This window comes from Lepidochelys olivacea (genome assembly GCF_965140295.1).
Source record: "Lepidochelys olivacea isolate rLepOli2 genome assembly, chromosome: 13".
Lineage (NCBI taxonomy): Eukaryota > Metazoa > Chordata > Testudines > Cheloniidae > Lepidochelys > Lepidochelys olivacea.
The window spans coordinates 12,626,322-12,653,541 of NC_140423.1; the positions used below are offsets into that span (position 1 = coordinate 12,626,322).

Consider the following 27,220-nt stretch of genomic DNA (forward strand, 5'->3'; position numbering starts at 1 on the left):
TGCTTGCCAAGCCCTCCTTTTATTCTAGCAACATGTCTTTCTTGGGAGACCCTTGCCACATCTGCACTTTACTTAATTCCATGGCGTGGAGGGAGTTAATACTGATCCTACCAGCATTGGCCAGAGAACAGAGGCCATAAGATGATTTCGGTCACTGATTTTGTGTAATTTGAAAAAAAAATCAAGTATTTGAATAATGCCCAAAGTCAATATTCATGGTGGGATGAAATTGGCAGGAGAGTTGAACCTTTATTGCCATGTGAAAAAAAACTTCACATTTAATAAATTAAGTATTGCTTGTCTCAGTAAAAGAGGAGCTTGCAGAACATATGTTCAGATTCTCCTTCCTCTCCTACTCATCTGACAGGGAAATTAAATACAAAATTCTATTTCCCCCCCTTACTCCGCAGCTCACGCAGTTTCAGATTGAAACCAAAATTTAAACAAAGGGGAATCTTTGAGTTCTTTGAAAAGAGGTGTTTGTTTAAATGTGATACCTGATATCTTTGTAATAAATATATTCAGCAATACATTGAAGTCATGCATGTTAAACACCGGTAAAATAAATATGCTAAACTCATCAAAAGGAAAATATATTTGTATTCAATTCTCTATTACCTGAAGGCTTCAAAATATTTTTAAAAAACAAATCTAATAATAATATTGCATCAAATGTTATTGAACTTTTCTGGTAATGCATATAGAATCCAACCCTGCAAACATTATTTGGACCAAAACACCCATTGCTTTCAATCAGGCCCCAAGCCCTTAAAACCAGATTGAGGATAATTGACTGGAAATAAAATTGCCTAAAATCACAATGAAAGCTGGACACAGATTTGGACTAGGAAGGATACAGATCATCTTGCTCTGCTCTAATCATTAGACATGCTGTCTCCTACATGCAGTATGTGATAGTCATCGAAAAAGGACTGTTTCGTGATATATGTATATTGATCTATGTTTTATGACATCATCCAATGTTTGAACATTTATTTTCCTGGTATGGCATTCCTGGGAGTTCATCTCCAGATACTAAGGTAATCAGTTTCAGTCTGACCTAATGAAATACCTCCGTACTTTGTTGGAACATTACAAGGACTAAAATAATATTTCACAATCTGATGGCATGATTGAAAATTTTAATCAAACACCAAAAGGCCAGTTAACCAAACTGATATGTCATCATGGTAGTGCATAAAGTATCTACATTCCCTAGACAAAGATGATATAGAATTTAACAGAACATTTGTTATGTTTGCCTACCTCTCATTTCTTTGTGTTCTCTAGTATCATTTCTACATTTAGGGCTAGATTGTAAATTCAGTCTGGTGTGTACAAAGGGAGGCATGTACCTTCACTGTCCCAGGCAGACCAGGGAGGGAATTATGACTCTTGGTTTGTGAATCTGGACCAATGTGCTTATTCCATTGCTATTAGATTCAGGGACAACAAAGGTGGCTGGATTCCTCCAAGATATTAAATGCACTGGAAAAAGGCACTCTGTATGGGTGAAGCCCTGCAAAACCATACTTTCTATCTCTGATTTTTTTGTACCTGGGCAAGTCTTCCAGCTGAGTTAGGAACATTAGAACATAGGTATTGCCCTATTGGGTCAGAACTGAGGTCCATATAATCCAATGTCCTGTCTCCAACGATGGCCAGCACTAGATGTTTCAGAGTAAAGTATAAGAGCTCTGCAATGGGCAGACATAGTATACTCTACCTGCCACCCCCAGCACACACATTAAGTCTCATCCTGATCTACAATAGTAGGTCCTAAAGCACAAGGTTTAATGAGATGAGTTTCCTGTGCCTTTCTTAGGAGAGAGGAATTTATGTATTAACTGTTCAGGGCAGCAAGGCAATGGGACTCAGAAACACATTTCTGTTGGGCTTTCCTACATTGGTCCAGAAGACAGAGGAATAAGAGAAAAAATATAGCTTTTATCCCTACAGTTTGCTCTCTAGCCACTTGGGGCTTAGTAGTCTTTTGTTCTCCTTCTCCCCCCACCCCCCACCCCCATTGCTCTCCATGCCAACTGCTGTCCCAGAACAGTGAGCAAGAAAGGAGGCACAGAAAGAGATAGACAGGAGCAGGGGCACAGCTGCTTAGGGGCCTAGGGCAAGACCTGTTGCCTAGGATCCATGGAAGATTGTTCTTTGAGGCAGAGGGTAAGGCCTGGTCTACACCAGAGGGTTAGGTCAAGGTAAGCTGCCTTGAGTTAACCTAGCTGTGGAAGTGTCTTCACTTAAATTTGGCTCCCACTGATATAAACACCTCTCTTCTTCAGTTTAGTAACACCACCTTCCTGAGCGATGTAGAGTCACAATCGATGTAATTAGGTTCATGCCGTGTCAGTGTAGACACTGCCTTGCTTAAGTCAACTGTTACTGGCTTTCAGGAACTGTCCTACAATGCCGCACACTAACAATACAATTGATACAAGCGCTCCTGGTGAGGTTGCACACTGCTGACACAAGGAGCCAAGTGTGCATGGACACAAGCAATTTTATAACTGTGATGGCTGTATGCTGACATAAGTTAGGTTGACATAATTTTATAGTATAAGAGTGGGTAGAGCGCTGGGAATGAAGTCCATATGAGGAAAAGAAGAGGTTGCTGTGCGGAGGGAACTAAGTCTTTTCCCCCTACACACAGTTCAGCTCTGCCTCTGTACCAAGACTGGAAATCAGATTCTTAAATTCATTAAAATATGGAGAGATATGGCCAAATTTTACCTTAATTTACTTCCTGTGTAATGCCATTAACTTCAGTGCATGGGGTCTGAGGTGAGAATTTGGCCCCTAGGACGTTCAAACAAAGCAGAGAAATAAATAAGTAGATGTCCCATCATGTCACTTACACCTGTCGGAGGGAACCTTTTTGCCCCAGCTTGAAGGATAGCTTGCATATGATTAAGATAAAACAGATCATAGAGAATTTGAGCTATATGTAAATTTCTCTGGATATTTCATCACAGGGGAAGCAATGGAACAGGGGAAGCAATGGAACAGATTTGCACAGCCTACTGGTCGATGACCTGCTCTGATAAAACTTGGCTGGATTGTAGAAGCCATTCAGAACCCATTCTTCTGGAACTTCTCATGGGCAGCTACGTGGAGGAGAGATGCAGTGACATTATTAGAATTTAGTCCTCCACCTCATGAAGGATATGGCATTGATACACAAGAAAATAATATGAAATGGCCATTGAAGCGTTATCTATTTATTTCAAACCAAGAATATTAAATTGGCACAAATCTCCAAAATATATTGGATTGGGATGGGGAAAATCTGTGGGAAATCTTGCCTAGGAGTTCTACTATGTGCACAGACATGAAGTCTCGGCTGCCCATTTTGTATAAGATAAGATGTTGGATGGCACAGTGCTTGCTATAAAAAAGATTGAACCCTGGGGCTTTGTGACAGGCAATGACAAATTTAATTAATGGGGTGGGTCTATAGGGAATGCAGAAACCTCTTCTCTTAGAAACCGTTGCAGCAAAAACTCACTCATGCAGGCAATAATTTCTGCTGAAGTAGTGTACTTTTATTTCTTATCTTATTATATTTGTTTTGGTGTCTTGTACTGTTTCACTCAAGCAAATGTATTTCCATAGTTTTTGGTTATGAATCATTACAGGATAGAAACTGGCAGATGAATGTGTAATTGTAATTGAAATTGTTATTGAAAATGCTAATGCTGCTTTTGTCCTGGGTCAGCATAGAAAATGAGATGATACATCTTCATACATTTACCTGGCAAAAGAATTTTAAATCAATAAGATCTTAAAATCTTAATGAAAAAGTGAAAGAGCTGCCCTTGCACAAGAGCTTTTAAGTGGGATGATTGGGTTTTTTTTCCCCCATGTAAAATTTTTATTTCTTCTTTTTTTTACAAGAGTAAATAAGAAGATGACTAGGGCACATACTAGGAAAATAATGCAAAAGATCCCCACATATAAATACAAAAAGGAGAGGAAAGTGCATTCTAGAAGTTTGTGCACAGAACTAGGAAACACCACTCTTGAGATGTACCTATGGCTCAGATACTAAGACTTTGTCTACACTGGAACCTGAATGACAAAAGTTTTGTCGTTCAGAGGACAGGTGTGAAAAATACACCCATCTCCCCAAACGACAAAAGTTTTGCAGATGAAAAGCGCCAGTGTGAACAGCGCTCTGTTGCCAGGAGGGCCGCTTGTGGCGGGTGGAAGTTTGTTGTCGGTGGGAGAGCGTTCTCCCACCGACAAACAGCAGCTACACTGCACACCTTTTGGCAGCACGGCTGTAGCAGCACAGCTGTGTCACTAAAAGGCGTGAAGTGTAGACAGAGCCTTAGTCTCTCTGTTCAAACCTCAACATCTCTAAAAGGGAGATATTAATACTTTTATTTATCTTTATCTCAGAGGGCTGTTCTGAGCTTTAATTACTGAATATTTGCAAAACATATAGAAGATTATAAATGCACTGCTAGTATTATCAATACTGCTGAACCAAAAACCAACCAACCATTCAACCAAACAGACAATAAATTGTTGGTCCAGAAAACAAGATCTGATTTCATAGATGGAAATAAATGTATTAACGTGAGCCACTTTTCTTACAAGTAGCATTTACCAGTTGAAAAAATGGGGAGTAACAATTATTAAATAAAATAAACATTACTAAAGAAAAAAGAAGCTACCATCTTGCCACTTTACCATGGGTCAAAAAAGCAACTTCCAGGTACACCAAATACACAAATGTTTCACCTTTGTACAGTGTCCAACCTCATTCTGCACCAGACATAAGTTCAGTTATGGAAATTTTGTTTAATAAGACTACAGAACTGGTTCTACAGAGAAACGACACTTTATGAGCCTGTGAACTCCCTGCCTTTCCCAGGAGCTCTTGCTGCTTAGCTGATTCTTGAAGTGTGAAAAGAGTTCACAGAGAGGCAACAAGATTAGCCTTCCCTTCCCCTGCTTTGTTGAAGGAAAATAAAAGGGTTTGCCCATCACAAGCTCTGCTTAGAACACTTCAAATTGAAACATAAAACAGACAAGCATAGACACACACATACACATACAAAGTTCACATCTTGCCAGTTTAGGGGTCAGAAACTTCAAAAGTGCTATATACAACTATATCAAGTTCATTTAGGGCTTGATTCCACTGCCATTTAAATGAGTAGAAAGATTGCCTATGACTTCAATGGGAGTTGGATTGGGCCCTTAGTCCATTCTGATTTTTAGTTTCCTGTGAAAAACTGTGTGAGCAGTCATCATGACACCCCCACCCTCTCACCCCTGACACCATTGCTAGTTCCAGGTCACGCAAATTAACTTTTCACATAAACACACTTTTTCTTATTTGAAATGTCAAAGCCTCCTTGGTGGAAGGTTAAAGTCTGTCTAATGACAGAATCCCTTAGAGTGTTAATTAAACAGGACAATAATAATCCACCAATGATTTATAGTTAGATGGATTACTAGCCCATAGTGGTTGGCCTGATAGGCATTTATTACCTACTTAACCATTTAAGTATAACAAAAAAAAATCATTGTGGTACAAAAGGTGATGAATGTTTCTGCTAAAACAGTCCATTAAGATGATTCATTAACATTACAAAGAGGTCTGCGGCCTGTGTGCCACTTGGTGCCTGTAAAAGTCTGGGAAAGTGAGAGGCATTACCATAGGAAATGTTTTATGCTAAATGTGTGCTGATATAATCTAACACCCACTTTCTGTAGATAAGATCATCGCTTTTTACATTTTACATAACAAGGTCTATGGATGCTTTGTACTTTTCATTTCTTCAGCTAAAGCGCTTATCTTTCCAACAGAGAAACATAGGAGGAAAGGTATAATAAAATTTAAAATGCTTAGGAATCCGTCTTGCAGACTACTCTTTGAACTGGTGTCATCGGAATGTCAAATTGCTGGTTCCACCATTGAAGAATGAGAATGAGAGTCATGAATTATGGTTAAGAAGGCCACAACTTTATTAAACACACATAAAATAAAGGTATCATAAACAGTCTTTTCAGATCAAATAACAACAGCACAGAGACTCAGGGCATAACAGTGAGGAAGAATACCATCTATTCAGCTGAATTGATAGTGAGAGTTTAAGGATGCAAAATATTAGAATTTAAGTTGAAATTTGCCCAGGATTCCAGAGCTAAGACATGTTTCAGAGTAGCAGCCGTGTTAGTCTGTATTCGCAAAAAGAAAAGGAGTACTTGTGGCACCTTAGAGACTAACAAATTTATTTGAGCATAAGCTTTCGTGAGCTACAGCTCACTTCATCGGATGCATCGAATGAATCCACTGAATGCATCCGATGAAGTGAGCTCTAGCTCACGAAAGCTTATGCTCAAACAAATTTGTTAGTCTCTAAGGTGCCACAAGTCCTCCTTTTCTTTTTGCGACTACAGAGTAACACAGCTGCTACTCTGAAACATGGTTGTATATGTTTTATCTGCCAAGTAAGATGGGGCCAAACCATATTCAGTACCACGTTCAATGGTGCAAGAGGATTGGCTTCTTGTTCTTCTAGGCATTGACTGCACAAATAATATGCAATGATGTTTTGTTACAATGGATTCTGAACTTGTTGCTTTCATCCACAGCAGCAGTACAACCATTTTCAACACTAGTAGAGAAGGGGTTGGCAGATACAGCCACTGAGTTACCAACATTTTCCTTGGAGCACTCCGATTCAAACACTGATCTGATGATCTCTGTTCTTGCTCAGATTGTGACCTAAGTTTCGAACGAAAGGGATATTTTAGCAAACAGTCACCACAGATTTGTACATCATTAAGTTAGAGGCTGGACATTCTCATTGCACAGCCTTCGCTCTGCAATTTACTTTTCTCCTTAGCATGATCAAGTCCACGTTTGCAAACTTTTCGGGCATGCTGCAAGGCACAGCCATTATTTGAGTCTTTTCAGAAGATGGAGGCTAAGTGGGAGAAGTTTAGTTCTGCTATGTGGCAGTTTTGATTTCAAGAGTGTGTATTGATCTATGCCAATATTTTCATATTATTGTTAATAGGCATAGAAATTGCAGTAGGCTCTTATATCAATCAGAATAAAAAACAATAATTAAAAATGTGATGAAATCACAGCTTAAGGTTGTATGAAAGACTGTTTCCATTATTCTCTGTTACATGGTATAGTGTTTAAGAACTTCCTAGTTTAAGGGATTAAAATTAATACATGGCTTGCACCACACAAAATATATTAAAATGCAAATTTCTACAAATTAGTCTTTGCTTTTTTCATCATAATGAATTCACAGGAAAATAAGAAAAATGACACATTTAGAAAGTATTTGATAAAAGAAAAGATGCTGACAAAACCAAACAGTATAGTCAATGTTATATTTTCATGTGGCCTCTAAACATGATCAAATAATTAAATGAAATATATTTTAGCTGACATTAAGTACAGTTACAAAAGCATCTTTCATTGTGTTCTGGATAAATTAATTTCCCCAAGCTGCTGTAGGTGGGTTCAGAGAGTAAGGTGTTTTAGCAATTTATCTGTCTGGAATTCCCAAGCAGAAACTCTTTGAAGTTGTAGCCAGCAAATTGCAGGCAGTTGTTGTCAACCATTTATCAGAAAACGTCACTGCAAACAGTGCACTTTGAGTTCAGACTTCTGAAGAAACAGAGACAACATGTGACATAATGTAATAGTATACAGTAATATTAATACAATGCATAATTAGCATATTTCATCCTGAAACCCAGACCGCTCAGGAGCCATATAGACTGTGCATGTGCACACACACAAAACTTGAAATTAATGGAACACAACAGTATGTAGCATATATCACAACAGTGAAAAACAGTAGTTTGCATCAAAGGCCCAATCAGTTCAACGATGTTCTATTTCAAAATTATCCCTTACATGAAAGTACTCTAGTATTCTTCAGTCATGGTCCAAAAATGCAGTTTACAATCGTTAGGTGCAAACAGAACTCTGCAATTGTCTTTCTTGATTCTCATACTACTCCCCTATAATGTTCCAAAATATAGCAAGTAATAATATTTTCCATTGCTTGTGAGTCCTACTACATCATTAACTGCTTTAAATCCCTGCAGTGGCTCTCCCTTGCTCATCATATCATGTTCAATTTATTGATTTTGCCCTCAAGGCCCTGCACAACTCAGCCCAGCCCACATATCAGAGCTCATTTCATATTGTGTCCCATTGATCCCCTTAGCTTTGCTAACAATACCAGATTTACAGCCACTTTTACATCCTTTTACCACTAGTGTCTTTATGTCTTCTTCCACATTGCCCCTCCAAGTGGGAAAAACTCCCAAACCCAGTATACCAGGCCTTCATCCTTCCCTCATTCAAATCCCTCCTAAAGACTCATCTCTTCCACAAAACATACACACACACAAATCTTCCATTCTAACATTATATAAGAGGAGGTGTGGCCAGTGGATCCATGACTGCTCAACCATTATACAGTCAATCTTTTGTCAACCCAATCCTGTGAGCTTCCAAGGACTTCCTACCAGCTTCTGAGTTCCCTCAGCTCTCACTAACCACAGTGGGAATTGAAGGTGTTCCACATCTTGTGGGAGGGATTAGCTCCTGGAGTTGAAATTATTTGGTTCCTGTTTCAGAAATGTATATTTATATATAATGGCCAGGCCCATTCTTGTTTCCTCTCTCATGGTCTCTTACTAGCTGTTTCCAGGAATACTTAAGGTATGTACATACCCACGTTTTATTTATATAAGGTAGCAGTTACCCTAGTAAATCAGATGATAGAGTACACAAAACTCCAGACTCTTTCAGAAAAGCTTGGCAGCTCTACTGGCAAATTTAATCAGTGTCAGTCCAAAATCATCCAAATTATGGGCTTGTACTGTCTGACCTATCATCGCCTCCTAATTACATACAACCCGAGAAGCTCTGTAAATAGGTTTTTGTTTCAACGGAAGATCTTCTGTTCTATTGTTCAGACATATGCAGGACATTGAAATAGAGAAGTGACCCATCGTAAGTGATTTATAACCTCCATAACCCTCCCTTGTGTGAAAGCATGCTGTTTATGGAATTGACATCCATATGGAACATCCTACAAGAATATGTGTTTGGCCTTTAGTGGTTACATTCATCATTAGGTTTTGAATTTCTTCAGAAGTTAAACACAGAAAGCTGGGAGCTCTGTTGCAAAATTTCCCCCAGCTCATTGGTCTGTGAACATTATGCCCCAAGGGAGATTTTTATTCCAAAAAGAAAAGTGAGGATCTTTCTGAGTCTCCAAAATCTTCGCTCCCTTGGCACCTAACACTTGCATCATCATGGCAGGTGGGCTGCACACACCTCCCCCACTGCTTATTTAGAATTTATATAGAATCTATTTTACAGTCCATTCCTTTAAACTAGGTAAACAAACATCTTGACATCCCAAACATTTAGAACTCTTTACAGGATACTCTTTGTGGAAATTCATGCTTTTAAATGTTTTTGGGGTGCCTTAAACAATAAACAAAAACAACAGATTCTCTCTTGTGGTCAAACCACTAAAGCAGAGTGAAGTGCACTGACTCGCTGAGAGTTTCAGCCCCATGTTCTGCTCTGCTTGTCCTTTTGAAAGGGGTCTCAATGAGGTGCCTTGTTGAAACCTCCGCTGGTGCCACTGTTTATAGAGGGAATCATTAGGAACAGTTTAGTCAGAACAAAAGGGGGTTTGTTTCCATTGTTCTCCTTGCAGTTTGACATCTTAACTGAAAAATTATCTTAATCGTCTAACAATATATATTTGCCTATGGGGTTCAGACAATTGTAAAAGAGATTCTGGATGACTGCTGAAAAGAGATAATTTACAGTGCAAACCCAGTGCATGCTAAACACCATTTAGTTGTCACAAATGTTTCCTACAAAAAAATCTGCAGGAAAATCCACACCGGTAACTATAGCTTTGATCTCTTGACTGTCTGTGATTATTTTTATGCATTTATGATTGCAGCATCCCCTGAAAAGAACACACTTTTTAAAATATTACTCTAATAGTAAGACAGCCTGCTTCTGTATTTTGATAAGTAGATAGCTTAGGTTAGATCCTCAGCTAGTATAAATCAGTATAACTCGTTGACTTGAATGGAAATATGCCAATTTACATCAGTGGTAGATCTTGCCCCTTAATTTTATTTTAAAAGCCTCCAGCATAAGCCTGGTTGTTAATGGTTTTCTGCTGCTGAAACTCTAGGAGATTGCTTGATGCAGGCACTTGCAATGTGGCAAACCTCCTTTCTCAGTCAGATAGGAAGCTGGAACGTTCCTTAAACGATGGAGAATTGGTCCCAAAGTGTAATTGTTTGTGTAATTCTGGAGGGGATTTTTGTGGCCAGAGCTTTGGCAAGTCAAATGAATTCTCAGCTTCAATCTGCTTCCACATCAGTTCACAGACTTTTATAGAAATCATTATATATAGGAAGAGAGCTTTTTAGAGACAGGATCAGAGTCAAAAATACACATTGCACCTCTTTAGCTCTCTAACCCCATGCTGCTCAAAAAGTTGGCAGCTCAGAATGTCTTGCTAATTAGAGTAGTTTTAATATGTATTTAAAATAAACTATTAAAATAATTGTTTCTATAGAAATGAAACATAAATAAAACAGAAATTGATACTGAATTAAGATAACATTGGGGCCAAATTCTGGCTTTTGCTTACTCATATGCATGAGCAAGATAAGCCTCAGCCAGAAGAGAAACTTTGGAGTACAACTATTGCACCTAACCTTGCCTCCCCAAAAACCCTCAAAGTCCACAACCTCCACAGTTCCCTAGCTCTAGTAACAGAGGGTTGTACAGTTCGGGGACATGATCCATATGGTTTTGCTTACATACCCGAATTTTCCATGCAACCTCCCCGCTCAGGTTACTAATGCTTGTGGCACAAGTAGTTTGTGCAGCAGCTGTGCAGGGGTTATGCAAGCACCAGTCAGAATAAAGGCACAAAATAATGGTTCTTTTGAGGTATTATTTTGCACCAGCCTAAAGAGCAAAAGTGAAGGCATTCAATATTTGTCCCGCTGTATGTTGCATGTTAAAGCCAGTTATTGCTGTAAACTCCTGAGAACAAAAGTCAGATTTCAAAGGAAACCTGCACATAACTGACTGTAAAAATATAATTACTACTTTTGCAGTGATTACAAAGTGTAAATGACTAAAAGAATTTTTTCAAAAAATATAAAATGACTTCAATATAACTAAAAGGAGTAATTAACAAACAGGAATCTTGACAGCCTGATGATGAAGAGTAGGATGAAAAGATTGCAGTTGACTATAAAAATGCATGATGAAGCAGAGATTTTCAGAGTCAAATTGTTGAAGGGATCACAACACAGATTAAAAGACCGCACCTATAATTCGGCATATAGCAGTGTTGCCTCCACATTTTTTTCACAAGTGTGAACCTTAGGTTTCAGATGCACAGAGCATATTTTTGCCCCTAAAGACAATTTCCTTCATTATGCCAAAAAATTACCTCCAAAACAGTGTTCATGCAATAATTTGAGAGTGCAAAATTAGAGAATAAACTGTAGAAGCTTCTTTGGGAAATCTGGACATTAAAGTGGTTGTCTAGTAAATTCTGTTTAAAAATATATTATTGTGGTTAGCTTATAAGAACAACGATATATATTTTAGTACATGGGCTTGATCCTAAAATGGTCTACATCTAGTGTCTGGTGTAAATCAACAGTAATCCCAGGGAAGTCTATGAAGATCTAGACCAACTTTATAAATTTAGGTTAAAATTTAGTTGCCTTATTCAAGCATTCAGCACTTCTCAGGATTCAGTCCCATGATACCATTTGAATTTTAGAATTCATAGGTCCCTGCTGTTCCAAAATTATTTCTTTTTAAAAATTATTACAAAGCTTTCCCACAGGAGTAACAGTCCCCTTCAAACCTGTGTGCACCCCTTCCATCACTGTATCTTCTCTGATGAGTAGAGCCTGGGGCAACAAGAGCTATGGCTTAATTAGTATAACGTGATTAGCACAGTCCAGAACCAGATTAGTTCAAATTCTTGGAACAGTGCTAACGTGTGGCTTATCCATAATGTGATTACTTTCATGTTGAGGAATACATTTGTGATAATGGTGTTAAGGGGAATGAATAGAAACTTTGATAAGTATAATCCAAAGTGGTGTAATGCAATATTCAAGCTGTTTATATAATCTGATAAAAACAATGCTTTTTTTTATTGTTAGAATCTGAATCACATGAATGGAGGGACCAGGAAAGGGAAACAGTCCACACTCAAAGATGTGCAGAGGATCCCGATGATACTATCAGCCAAGATTCCCAAAAGACATTTATTTTAGTAGAAGCATTTGGAGGAAGAAAGAAAAGATGCTCAGTGTTGATGATGAAGTGAGCTGTAGCTCACGAAAGCTCATGCTCAAATAAACTGGTTAGTCTCTAAGGTGCCACAAGTACTCCTTTTCTTTTTGCGAATACAGACTAACACGGCTGTTACTCTGAAACCAGTGTTTAGGAAGAGGAATTTGTTCCAGGCATAAGAGGTGGGAAGGTGCAAAGCTCAGAATAGGAAAATGGGTAGGAAATAGAAATGGTTAGGAGGAGGGCATCGAACTGGAAGGATATGGAGCTTGAACTTGATTTAGAAAAATAGGAGGAAGGAAAATAATATATTTTGGGCCTGATCTCTAAACAAGTTAGGCATGAAACTGTTTGCCTAATCTGAGCGTAGTTACTTTATTTAGGGGAACTTTGCACGAAAATGACCAGAATGAGCCATTGGCAGGTATTTGCCCAATTTGCATTTATGACCATGGCAATAGTGCATGCAGACTAGGCACATGCAATTGCATGTGCATTTTGGGTGCCTAATTTTTTTTAAAATAGGGCCCTTTATTTCTAAAGTTGTCTCTTCCACCCATTAAGAGTGTGCAGTTACCTGCACAAACAAGAAGAGCTGTAGCTAATACAGAAAACAGATAAAAACATTCAATTCATGATGAAACCAAAAAGTAGCTAATCTGGTAACATGTAACCCTCAAGAAAGAGGCAATCAGTTGGAATTTTTTTTTATCTAAAGAAATGATCTGAAACAACAACTGCTAACATGCAGGTATTGCTTCGTCATGAGCATTCAGCTCTCCCTCTCTAACAAGGAGGAGGAGAAAGGGAGAAGAGAGCAGTAAGAGGAAAAACTGGTTTTTTAATTGACCTGGGAAGAAGGAGGAGAAAGAGGATGATGATATGGGCTGCCAATATTTCCAGCAATATGCCTGCAGTGCTTGAGAGATAGCTTGCAGGGAGCAGATGAAATGAGTTTAAACAGTATGCAATGTATGATGGGGGAAAAAAGATGGAATCCATAATAATGATGGTTCAGACTATAATCTATATAGATTGGTGAGTGTTTGAAACCCAAAACTGGATCCTAATATTGAAGTTTGAGCCCATTTCAGTCTATACAGAATTATCCTTTATTGCACATACAGGACAAATTCTGCTCTTGTTTATAACCCATAACCCCACTGATGTCAATGAGGGATTAGGCATGTGATGTGAGTAGAATTCTCTAATAGATTCCAGAGTAACAGCCGTGTTAGTCTGTATTCGCAAAAAGAAAAGGAGTACTTGTGGCACCTTAGAGACTAACCAATTTATTAGAGCATAAGCTTTCGTGAGCTACAGCTCACTTCATCAGATGCATATCGTGGAAACTGCAGCAGGCTTTATATATACACAGAGAATATGAACCAATAACTCCTCCCACCCCACTGTCCTGCTGGTAATAGCTTATCTAAAGTGATCATCAGGTGGGCCATTTCCAGCACAAATCCAGGTTTTCTCACCCTCCACCCCCCCACGCAAATTCACTCTCCTGCTGGTGATAGCCCATCAGTTGTCACTTTGGATGGGCTATCACCAGCAGGAGAGTGAATTTGCGTGGGGGGGTGGAGGGTGAGAAAACCTGGATTTGTGCTGGAAATGGCCCACCTGATGATCACTTTAGATAAGCTATTACCAGCAGGACAGTGGGGTGGGAGGAGTTATTGGTTCATATTCTCTGTGTATATATAAAGCCTGCTGCAGTTTCCACGATATGCATCTGATGAAGTGAGCTGTAGCTCACGAAAGCTTATGCTCTAATAAATTGGTTAGTCTCTAAGGTGCCACAAGTACTCCTTTTCTTTTTGCTAATAGATTCCCTTTCCCAACCCACACTCACAAAGAATCCCCCTAGCATCATGAGTAATAGGTAAAGAAGCAGTGGCATGTGGACTATTATATATATGTGTCATGCATCTATTGTATTGTATTGTACTTACTAGTTTACAACCACAAACGAAACATTTTGGGAGGATGTGTGGAGGGGAGGGAAGCGTGTGGAGGCATTACCCGCAGCTGCTTCAAAGAAAGAGTTTGGTTCACTGATTCTTATGCATCCGATGAAGTGAGCTGTAGCTCATGAAAGCTTATGCTCAAATAAATTGGTTAGTCTCTAAGGTGCCACAAAGTACTCCTTTTCTTTTTGCGAATACAGACTAACACGGCTGCTACTCTGAACCTGACTCTTATAATAATCCCCTTTCATAAAAGCCCAGTTGCTTGTCCACAACGTCATCTCTCTACTTCATTCTCAATCTCTGTGTTGCTTTGCAGTTTAGACAGGAAATGAAGAATAGGACCATAGAAGAAAGCAATACAATTATATAATTTAATTAATGAACTCATTAAATCATCTGATTTGTTCCCATGCAAGTGCAGCATATATCCCCAATGTTCCCCACCCCTCAAGAAAGGACATATCCAATATTAAACTGATACACTTGCTTAAAGTCAAAAATAGGTAACCTAACCAGCTGAATATATAGGAAAAACCAAGAGAAAACAAAGAGAAAACAAAGAGAAATAAATGACCTCTGATTTGTGTCCATTTATTTTTTTACGTAGAGACTGTCCAGTTTGGCCAATGTACATGGCAGAGGGGCATTGCTGGCACATAATGGCGTATATCACAGTGGTAGATGTGCACGTGAATGAGCCTCTGATAGTGTGGCTGATGTGATTAGGCCCTATGATGGTGTCCCCTGAATAGATATGTGGACACAGTTGGCAGTGGGCTTTGTTGCAAGGATAGGTTCCTGGGTTAGTGTTTTTGTTGCATGGTGTGTGGTTGCTAGTGAGTATTTGCTTCAGGTTGAGGGGCTGTCTGTAAGCAAAGACTGGCCTGTCTCCCAAGATCTGTGAGAGTGATGGGTCGTCCTTCAGGATAGGTTGTAGATCCCTTGATGATGCGTTGGAGAGGTTTTAGTTGGGGGCTGAAGGTGATGGCTAGTGGCATTCTGTTATTTTCTTTGTTGGGCCTGTCCTGTAGTAGGTAACTTCTGGGTACTCTTCTGGCTCTGTCAATCTGTTTCTTCACTTCAGCAGGTGGGTATTGTAGTTGTAAGAATGCTTGATAGAGATCTTGTAGGTGTTTGTCTCTGTGTGAGGGGTTGGAGCAAATTCTTGAGTCCTCTTTGCCAATTTTGATGGTTTGACTATCATGTTTTCCCATTTTTAAGATGTTTTTCTTTCCCTGTTGCTGAGTGAAAGACCCACACACAAAGAAGATGGGAACCAACTGGCTATATAAGAGAAACAGTGGAAGTGACATGGTGCTGTCAAATGCACAAAGGAAACAAAATGAAGGGAAAAAAATCACTGTCAAATCTATTTCAGTTATATATTTGGCAAGCATTTTCACACAGAAAGGGCCTCATTTTCAGAGGTGGGTACTCAGCACTTCTTGGGATCAAGCCCAAGATCTGTATAAACGTTGTTACACAAAATAAAGTTGTGTGTTGTATTACAGGCAGTTGAAATCACAGAGTTAAGTCAAAGTGAAGGGACTCTGGAAGATCAGAAGCAAGAAACAAGCTTTATGTAAATTACCCACTCCTTCCCATTGCTTGACAGCTGGTTGGCAGTGCTTCTCAGGTAGTATACAAGATTTTGAGAGCTCATTCTTGTTGCCTCCATTGGGCACCCAAAACTCATTGATTTAGGAGTTTTGAGAAGCAACATGGTCCAGAGGAATGAGCACAGCGCTAGGAGTTAGGAATCTTAATTCTGGCTCTATCGCATCACTTACTCACTAGGTGACATTGGGGTGATTTACGTCAATTATTTAAGCTCAGTACCAATGTGGACACAAGAACAAATGGATATAAACTGGTCATTGGGAAGTTTAGACTTGAAATTAGATGAAGGTTTCTAACCATCAGAGGAGTGAAGTTCTAGAATAGCCTTCCAAGGGAAGCAGTGGGGGCAAAAGACCTATCTGGCTTTAAGATTAAACTCAATAAGTTTATGGAGGAGATGGTATGATGGGATAACATGATTTTGGTAATTAATTGATCTTTAAATATTCATGGTACATAGGCCTAATGGCCTGTGATGGGATGTTAGATGGGGTGGGATCTGAGTTACCCAGGAAAGAATTTTCTGTAGTATCTGGCTGGTGAATCTTGCCCATATGCTCAGGGTTTAGCTGATCGCCATATTTGGGGTCGGGAAGGAATTTTTCCTGCAGGGCAGATTGGAAGAGGCCCTGGAGGTTTTTCGCCTTCCTCTGTAGCATGGGGCATGGGTCACTTGCTGGAGGATTCTCTGCTCCTTGAAGTCTTTAAACCACGATTTGAGGACTTCAGTAGCTAAGATGTAGGTGAGAGGTTTTTCACAGGAGTGGGTGGGTGAGATTCTGTGGCCTGCGTTGTGCAGAAGGTCTGACTAGATGATCATAATGGTCCCTTCTGACCTTAGTATCTATGAATCTATATGCCGCAGTTTCCTCTTCTATTCAGGCCATCCCCTTCTCACAGGCCTCTGATGCGAAATAGCTAGTTACTACTTATATGATGCTTTAAATACACAGAGCTATATAAGTGTTTGTAGATGACGAACGTGTAGTGTTGAGGATAAGTATTGAGACTTTTGTGTATGATAGACTCATCAAGAAACATGAAAGGCATTTACTGTCAAAATGAGTGCAACTGACCCACTTTCTTCATTCCCCCTTTCTTCCCAAGAGTGAATTTGAAAGTCAGCATATACTGTGAATTATTTTCACTCCTCTCTTTTCAAGTAACTGTTGGGAAGCAGTAGTTAAAGTTGGTGACTAACTATTATTATTTTTTTTTATATCACAGTAGATCCCAAAGGGCCCAATCATGGGCCCCAATGTGCTAGAGGTTGTACTGATAGGTAGTAAAAGACAGTCACGGCTCCCTGCTTTTAACACTTGATAATCCAGTTTAAGTCAAGATTCAACAAGTGAGTGTCATAGACAATAGAATGGGAAGGGGTGACAGGAGAGTAGTAAGAAAATATAGTGACATAAACTAGCAATGTGCAGAAGCTGATGGTTCAAAATCATGTAAATGTTATTGTTATTAATTTTAAAGTTTCTCTATCATCCAATAGTCCCCCAGTCTTCCGTGACACTTCCTTATTAACTCCCCCTGCTCCCCACTTGCCTGTGGAAAAAGTGACCCTAGTCTCTCTGCCTATTATATTTCTGTCATTAAATTTTAAATGTATGCATTTATTGTTTTTCCCTTTCTGGACAGTGTTATTATATATATACAAATTGTCTCAAAGGATTGCCCCCCCCTTTCCCTGTACATAAACCACCCCTTCCCCCTGGGGTGCTTTCTCTTTAATCATGTTTACATTAATTTAACTACTTAGAAATGGCTCACCCTTTTTTCCAATCCAGCAGCTTCCATAAACATCCTGAAAAGCAACCTGATCAGATGTTTCTGCTCTAGGCAGTAACATGGATTTTCTTTTCTAAGCAGTTTGGAGAGAGAGGGAGGGAGAGGGGGAGAGAGAGAGAGTGTGTGTGTTGAGTTTTGCTGCCTGCTCCTCCCACAAGATACAACCTCCTGCTGCCAGTGCTGTCTGCAAAGCAGCATTTCAAACAGTACTTAGACAGCTTGTGAGAAGTGAAGAGAAAGAGAGAGAAAGAGATCAGACCCTAAAGGAGAGGGTGGAAAGCAACACTCAGGATTTATCTTTTCCATTTATCTCTTTCATATCACATGGATTTTACAAACTACACAACCTCCCCCAGAGCCAGACTTTTATCATGAGTGCACTGAAGCTGGATCTCCCCTCTCAACCCAAGTGATCAGAACTTTGTGGGGCAGGCACGAGCTGGCTTTAATGGTAAAGTATTTATTCCTGCTCCCCAGCGCACTGGATCTCTTTATCTCCCCTCCACAGGGAGCTGCATGAAGGAGGAGAGGAGAGAGATGCATGTGGTGTGGCTCAGGCAGCCTGCCTCCTGGCTGCTGGTCCTGTGGGCTGCTGCTCCCTTCTTGTGGCTGCGCTGCATCCTGGCTGATTTCACCTTGGACAATGAGGTGCACTCGAGTTTCATCCACAGGAGGCTGCGGAGCCAGGAGCGCCGGGAGATTCAGCGGGAGATCCTCTCCATCCTGGGTTTGCCCCACCGACCCCGGCCCCATCTGCACGGCAAGCAGAACTCTGCCCCCATGTTCATGCTGGATCTCTACAATGCTATGTCGGTGGAGGAGGAGACGGCAGGAGCAGCAGGGGAGGAAGGAGAGGGATTCTCCTACCCTTACAAGCCCATCTTCAGCACGCAGGGGCCACCCCTGGCCAGCCTACAGGACAGCAACTTCCTCACTGAGGCAGACATGGTTATGAGCTTCGTGAATCTGGGTGAGTCTCTAACCCCAGTCCCGGGGAGCTCTGGGATGAGATTTTTTTTTTTTTTTTTTTTGAGGGGGAAGGAGAGCCTGAGATTGGGAGAGATGGGGCAGATCTCTTTTATGAGCAAAAGGAGGACAAGAATCTGATGGCACAAGTGTCTCTGATAGGGCCAAGTGTCTCTAATGGTGGGCACAGGTGGCCCTAGTGGCAGGTGGCTCCGATGGTAGGGCAGGGAAAATAAGTAGCCAGAGGAAAAGCTACTTTTTTATGTGATATGTAAATGGCAGTAATATTGAAATTCAGCTGGGCGGGGCTCAGTCTCTATTTCACATCGTTAGGATTTTTACAAGCTCATTTGTTGTGCTGAATCAGCTCTCACCCCCCATGCCCAATTCTTCCTCCTCCTGGTTATTTTCCCTGTCCCAGAGCTGGGGGTCTCTGGGGTGGGTCTTTGCAAGAACGGGTCTGGCCTGCATATTGAACCTCCAAAGAAGATGCAAAACCAGCACAAGCCCATAAGCTGCCGCTTAGTTCAAAGCACTGGGCTTGGAGGCATGTACAGGATCACAATTGCACCAGTGCTGCTGTAAATGGATAGAGCCCAGTGAAGTGGGGAAGACAGCATTAAGTAAATGGAAAGGGCCAAGCTACTGAGAGTCTGTTTTCTTAATTGGCTGAAAGGGATTCAGTGGTAAATCCTTATTTACTCCTGCAGCTCTTTCTATTGACCGCAGTTTTAGGCAGCTAATTTGCCTTCTTTCACAAGCACATGTGGATGGGTTTATGCAAATGACCTGAAAGTTGTCACGCTGTGCACAATGCACTAGGCCTCTAAGTGGATGTCGTGGTCCAAGCTGAGTTCTGTTTGTCTGCTGTAGATTGTATGGCCTTTTGGACTAACTGCTCTGGATTTGAGTAAAACACTGTCAGGGCCAGCGTTCTATTTTAAATATATAATTATAGGTCGGAGTTTGCTGTATCCAGTTTTAGCACTCATCACGTGTGGCTCTGAAACCACTGAATGTACAGATTGGGTGCCTACAATTTCAAGACCAAATCTGAACCGTAGTTTCAAAACAGGATCAACTCAAACTTTGCCTTAATGAGATGCAAGAGGGATACACCTGATGCATAAAAATACATAAACTGGTACAGCACCCTTATCTTTAATACTGTAAAAAAATCCATCATTGTTTAGGACTTAACGGTTGTCACTGTGTTTCACACCATGGCCACCTAGAACTTCATGGTGGCAACAGAAATTGAACCATTATCCTTCTCCTGGCACTTGACCTAAAGGAGAATCACTAGTAGCAGTATAAGTTCTATGCCACACAGTTGAATAGTTATGATTATATACAGTTACCATTCCATTGCAATCTTGGTGATACCTGGAGATGGAGTATTGTATGCTGGACTTCCAGTTTCCATGAGTCACACATCCATATTAAATACCATGAGCCTCACAGGAGGGCTCTATGAGCTACGTTTGACCAGGGTCTCCACTTTTTTGAAAGTGATAATAGGTTCCATTTAGAATTGTAATGCTTGTCTAATCTCTTTTAGATATTTAAACCAAGCATCAATCATACATTTTAAAAACAAATATTTGAACATCCAAAATTACAGTTGGTGGTCAAATATTAGATTTTAAAGAGAAGAGATCATGTTAACACTGTGCTTGCTGGTACCTTAGTTTTAAGTATAAAGTACAGCCTAAGGCTGAGAATGCAGGGACACTCAATAAGCTCTAACAGAAAACAAAAGATGTTGAAATAATGAAACTAAAATTCACACTTTTCTTTTTATATTGTAAAAGTAGGATTTTATGAAAGGGATAATAATTAATATGAGTCAACTCCAGATAAAGAAACAGTTATCTCCAGGAGAATAATTATATCCTTTATAAAAAGCAAAGTTACTTTCAATATAGCTTTCATAAGTAAAGCTCTAGGAACCCAGTCTCATACTCATTATGTAAGGAAAGGTCATCTTGGAAGTCCCTGGAAGTTTTGTATAAAAACATATTAAGATTCAGGCCTTAAAGTAAATTATATTGCACACAAACATTTTAGCCCAAAGTGTAATTATAGTGAAATTAGTCAACTTATTATACAATATAGAACAATTTTTGGATAGCTCCTGTTCTATAAGAGTATCACAGAACACATCAGAGCGATTGAATATATGTAAACAGAAGTTACAATGTAACATTAAGATTATTGTGCACTCCATCACAACCCTTGGCTTTTGTAGTTAGTTTAGAAAGCATAAAAGTATTCTTCAAGCAAAATGGTCCATTATAGTTTTATTTAATTGCTGTCAGGATGGCCAGTCATTAGTCAGAAGGTAGGCAATAGTCAATGGTTTTATATAGACAGGTGGAATTATTACCAACAAGGCACTTTTGAGAGGTTTATCTGTACTGTTTTGTTCCCCTGTCAACAGTGCATGCCAGGACAAGTTTAAAAAGGACATAGATCTGCAATAGCTTTCTTCATCACTGTGCACACCTTTCATCCCATTATAGTCATAGTTCTTTCATCTGTATCGGACAAAGCCTGGCTTGTTTATGGACTTCTTAATGAATTAGACTAGCTACTAGCTCACATTTATAGTCAAACACAACACCTGCTTTAGTATGAACAGTTTTCTATGACATACAGTGAAAATTAGATCTATTGTAGACTGATTTTTTTTAAAGCTTTCTACAATGATTCCATTTAAATCAGAGCTGAATTGCTAAATGCAGTCTGTATTAAACTGTGTCCTAGTTTTGTAAGAGATACTCTGTGGGCATTGTATTTCACAGGTAGGGTTTGATTACATTCTAAAGCCAGCACAATGGGGAAGTGTCACAGCATAATAAAATGTGCATCTTAGTAATGAGGGAAGTGAGAGTAAGTAGAGAAGTCATTACTAAATCTAAGCTTCAGTAAACAAGCTATGTTATTGCAGATCTGTGTGACTTCCAAAGGTTAGTCTACTGATATACTTTCTCTCTTTGAACATGTTTCTCCATCCATCTAGAAAGACAGTTTTTGTTGGGCTTAAAAGGCTTTACATATGATAATAAATTACAAGATATGAAAGAGGAGATAAATTCATTGACTTCTGTGGAGTTAAATCAGGGCTGAATTTGCTCAAAGAGTTTACATTTGACTTTAGTGGTTAGGAATCAGAATACAGGTGCCTTATTTCAAGGATAGCTTGAAACAAGCTAGGTTTACATTGAGCAAGTAGCATTATTAGAATAGCTTGATAATTAACTAGATATAGCGCTAGATCCAGTTAACTCAAGGGCCAGTTCTGTTCTCAGTTACACCGGTAGTAAGACTGATGAGGAATGGGGCTGTGTCGGGAATAGGCTTGGATGTAAACAAAAGCAGAATTAGGCCACATAGGTCTGAATACCTAATTCAAATAAATAATGACCAGACTTCTAACGGTATTACTATAAATTTTATTCCTCTGGATTTCATTTAAAAGAAAAAGTGTTTGGAGAGTGGGGTGGGGGGAGAGAAAACCTTTTGTAGTGGTAAACACCCATTTTTTCATGGTTTGTGTGTATGAAAAGATCTTCTATACTTTCAACAGTATGCATCCAATGAAGTGAGCTGTAGCTCAAGAAAGCTTATGCTCAAATAAATTGGTTAGTCTCTAAGGTGCCACAAGTACTCCTTTTCTTTTTGCGAATACAGACTAACACGGCTGTTACTCTGAAACCTTAATTTTAAAATTCATAAACAGAAACTAATGAGAAAACATCTCCTAGGCTGCAGAGAGCTTTTTTTCTAAAAATAATTGGATTGTATTTATGTTATAGTCTTGACTTAGTAAATAGTCCTTCCTTGACTTTTTTTTTAAAGACTCAGCATGAGTGATGTGCAATCAGTTAATTTGTCTCATAGCTGATTATAAAATGGGCAAAATTGTTTAATCCTTGAAAAAATGAGATAAAAAAACAGAAAATTAGTCATTCTTGGAAGAAGCGTGTAAAAGTGGCTTTTGTTAATGTGAATCAAGAAGCTGAAGAGCCCCTAAGTTTCATTTTATTTCATACCATCTGGCTATCCTTTTTGTTGACAAGTGTTTGGCATAGAGAACCATCTCTTTGCCCTTTAATAACAGGCTTTAACACTGTAGGGTATTAGAAAAAGATTCTATAACAGTTAAAAAATTTCCTTTGGGGAATACTTTATAAAGTGAGCACGGGCTGCAGGCATTTGCAGCTGTAACCTGGCTTGTGTTAAAATTTGGAAGGGGCTGCCTTGCATTCCAGCTCACTACAGGCCTTCACTGGTGTACAGCCAAAGGTTAATATAGATGTCACACGGTTTTGCTTTAGAGAGTCTTAGATATAAAAGTACGTGTACAGCTGTGTTTTTAGTAACCCTTTCACAATCACTTCTTTTAAACCTCATTTTCCTGCTTATATAAATCAAAGATTTTCAAGGATATTTGACCTGGATTTGAACTTTTGATCTTCGCGTATCTCCCACTTGAAACAAAGCAGATTAAATCTTGGTCCTGAATGTCTGCTCATGATCAGATGATTTGGTCCATATATTAGGCCAAACCATCAGATTCCCCCTCCCCTCCACCGCTGCCCTCTAGTCCTATTACAGTTCTCAAGCCTGAACAGGTATGCCCTGTGATAGTTTCAGACAGTATGGATCTGCCAATGCTTAGGTGGTATGGAATTACCTTATGGGGAAAAGTTTGTAGCAAATGACCTCAAACAAAAATAATGAAATATTGTGTCTGTGTATCAAGGAGCTATCCAGTATTCTTGGAATGTAAAGACCAATCCTGCAGGAAAACACTGAATTTCATTCTAGCTTCCTTGTCTGTAAAATGGGAAATGAGACTAGCAGTTAGTTAACTGCCTCACACGGGAGTTGCGCAGACTGACTCATTATTTAGGGTACAGACTGTAGCTGACTCCGTGAAGTGGGTAGGAAAGGGAACATGAAGGCCTCTCATTCCCTTGTACTTCTGTGCAGGACAAAGTCACAATCCCAGTCCTTGCTCTTCCAATGGCTACATTGGCAAGCCGGCATGGATGGGACTGGAGGGCTGGTCCATTCTGTCTGCTCCTTGTCAAAGGATGTAACTTTGGCCACAGCAGCATACTCTCTTCATTGCTCCCATGCATAGTATCCCTGGGAGCTGAAGCCCTTCACAGGACCTGTAGTTTAAAACAGCCACGATGTAAGGTAAGGTAATTTGAAGAAAACAAGCCCCGAGGACCAGATCTTGCGATCCCACAGTGAGAGGTGGTTGTTTTTTTCCCCTCAAGTAAGGACTACAGTGCCTTGCTTTATAGAAGTGCCAAACACTGTATTATAAACCATTGTTTTAGGATATGCTGCCCGTCTCTTAGAACCCCCCCCCCCCACACACACTTTTGCTTGTGTGAGAATTGTCTCTACCATTCTCTCTTCAGACTAAGTTTAACAGCCTGTTAGCATACATCATGAAAATCAAGCTATAAGTTTTCTTTTGTAAATAAGCTTGAGTACAGTTTGGAACAATTTTGTGGGTTGGGAAGGTTGCACAAATGATTGGAAACATTAATTAAAAAAAAAGATTAACTATTAAAGCCTAGTCAGGGCTGTTGACAGGCTTCTTTTAAATAGAACATTGCTATGTTTTAGTTTAATACATTCTGGCAGTGTCACCGGGGTTAAGGCTAATACAAGGATGTGTGGATCCTGTCATGTTATTGTCAGGAGGAATGTGGGGATTAGCCTTAAAAGTGGCAGAGGGTGAGTGGTGCAGCTGTGTACACTTATTATAAAAGATTTAAGTCCCAGTGGTAAAATCAATATATTAAATTGCAAGAGCCTCTGTTTTTAGTTAGGTTAAATCAAATATGTTGGTAGTGCTAATATGGTTTCTATCCTTGGACTAAGTGAAGAAATGCTAATATTTATATAGAAACTGCTAATATGTGGTTAAAATGTAACACATTTGGTTTTACATATCTAAGTTATTCTAAGCTGATGAATACCAGTGAAATACTGAGATGATGGATGAAGTCATCTGAGTGACTGAATAAGTTAAGGAAATATTAATAGTGGCCAGACAGAGAGGTTATCTGGTGATATACATCATTAGGAGGACATAGTATTTTTAATTCCCTACCAAATACAGTCAACTTCTTCCAAGCCAGAGTCAAAATATTCAGTTAGATAAAAATACATATTTAAGTTATTAATTGTAAAAAGTATCACCTTTTAAAAGCAATTAGTGGACTGTATGTTTAAAAGTTAGTTTCAGAACTAAGGTTCTGATCTTGTAAACATCTGAAGTCAGTGGGACTACTCAATGGGACAACTCACATGGATAAAGCTAAGGACAAGCACAAATGTTTATATGATTGGGGCCTAGGAGTAGATTTCTGGCCAGATTTACACCAGGATAACTGAATTCTGAATCTGGTCAAGCAACCCTATACAGAAATAATCAGAACACGGTATTTTATTTTGGGGCTTCAAATAGTTTTCTTTCCTAATCTTAGAAATTAGTTGTTTAGAGAAAAGGTTTCCCTTACTGCAAATAATCAAAACATGAACCAGGTCCTATTAGTCACTGCTTATCATGATTATTTGAATCCAGGTTGTTGAACTACTGTCTTTCCTGTCTTTGAATTCCTGTCTTTGTAACAAGCAGAATTTAGCAAAATATTTTGTTTGACAAAAATGTGATATATTTTAAAGCAAGACATGTTTCATATGGAGAACCCTCAGTGATGAAAGATTACTGGTATCAAAATATCTGAACCTCAGGACAAATAAACAATGTGGTGTAAAGATTGTAGAGCCAAATTCTCTGTTGGCATAACTCCATTGAAGTCAATAGAGTTATGCCATCAGATTATCTGCCACCTAGATTTTTTTTGGATAAGTGTAAAAACAAGAGGCTTTATTTTTCCTAAAAAAAAAAAAAAAAAAAAAAATGTATCTTGACATATTTATGGGTTTCAGAGTAACAGCTGTGTTAGTCTGTATTCGCAAAAAGAAAAGGAGTACTTGTGGCACCTTAGAGACTAACCAATTTATTTGAGCATAAGCTTTCGTGAGCTACAGCATTTTGCGACATATTTATGAAAATTCAGGTGGTTATTTCTGAAGCCCATACTCTCATGGATAGAGCTTCAGCACAGTATTCAGGATATAATGCTGATCTGATTTACATTGGTGTAAAAATTAGTGAAACTCCATTAATTTAAGTAGAGTTACTCCAGATTTGCACTGAGATCAGAATCAGGTCTATTGACTTCTACAAGAATGCCTGTGAGTAAGAATACAGAATTGGGCCCCAGAGTAACATTCTCATTCTTTTAAACATTTGTGTTAGCTACATTTTGAGTGCAGTGAAAATCCGTTAGAGATCCAGATTGAGTGGATTGAATTAATGGCAACTCTGAGACTACAAGTTTTAGTGTAATTGCTTTATTGTTTTGGAACCAAGATGCTTACAATCTAGTTCCTGTGCAAGCATATTTAACGTGTGTTAATATGTCTCAAAACCAGACCCTCTCCGCAAAATTCTGCTTTTCATTAATTGACATCAGTAGCATGGTACAGTATTTCAAAGTGCTGGCCAAATATAAACTGTGTTTCTAATTTCCTTACTTTCCTGTGTTTGGAATGCCAATGTTAATTTGTTCCCATGGAAGAGTGAGAGCTGCCAACCACAGTTTTATATAAATGGCTTTACAGTGCAGAGCTGCCAAAATTAAATGATACTTAGGAATTTTCATGACATTCTGTAGAGAGAGAGAGTGAGAGATAGAGTGTGAGTGTGAGAGAGATGTATGGGTTGTTGCACAATAGCAACCGATCATCGGGAGAAATGTTTGAAGTGATTTATATTTTGTTTAGCGATCAATTAATGTTCCTTCTCATTTAGGATCCAGTTTTTTTTTCTGTCAAATGTTATACAGCATATTACTTGTGCGCCAAAGATAATCCTTAAATAGTGAATTTCGCTGATAGCTATCAAGAATGATTTTGTGGATGCAATTATTGCCGGCATGCTTTTATGTATTTATTGGCAGCTTAAAACTGACATTTTTGTTATCTGATTATTATGATACAGATTCTGTCACCTGTACTTGCAATAATAATACCTTACTCCTTGAGTAGCCCCATTTATTTCTCTGAGACTAGCCAGTGAGATACTGCTCAGCATGAATAAGGATGACAGAATTTGTATATTTAGATTGTCAGTTTGATTAAAAATACCAAGAAAGGGTTTTTGTTTTAAAAATAGGAGTACCTAAACCAAATTATTTGCTTTTTTTTTTAATTAAGTCAGAGGTACTCATATTTACTTTAACATACGTTGTCTCTTACACAAAAAAGAGCTAAAATTTTGATTAAATGCATCTATTTTATTTTAAATTTAACATGATAAAAACAAGAGTTGTTTTTTTTTTCTTTCCAGGAAGGTATTCAAAAAGTACAAACTGTCCAT

General features: G+C 39.0%; 1 protein-coding gene across 1 annotated transcript in view; it reads left to right on the plus strand.

The window, feature by feature from the left end:
• Positions 1 to 17,955: 17,955 nt before the first annotated feature.
• The window catches only part of BMP7 (bone morphogenetic protein 7), a 57,895-nt gene continuing 48,630 nt past the window's right edge, over positions 17,956 to 27,220 (plus strand). Inside the window, exon 1 of the mRNA XM_084645738.1 lies at positions 17,956 to 18,742. Within this exon, the coding sequence (XP_084501864.1) occupies positions 18,289 to 18,742 (454 nt within the window). The 5' untranslated portion in view covers positions 17,956 to 18,288. The remainder of the gene's footprint in view (positions 18,743 to 27,220) is intronic.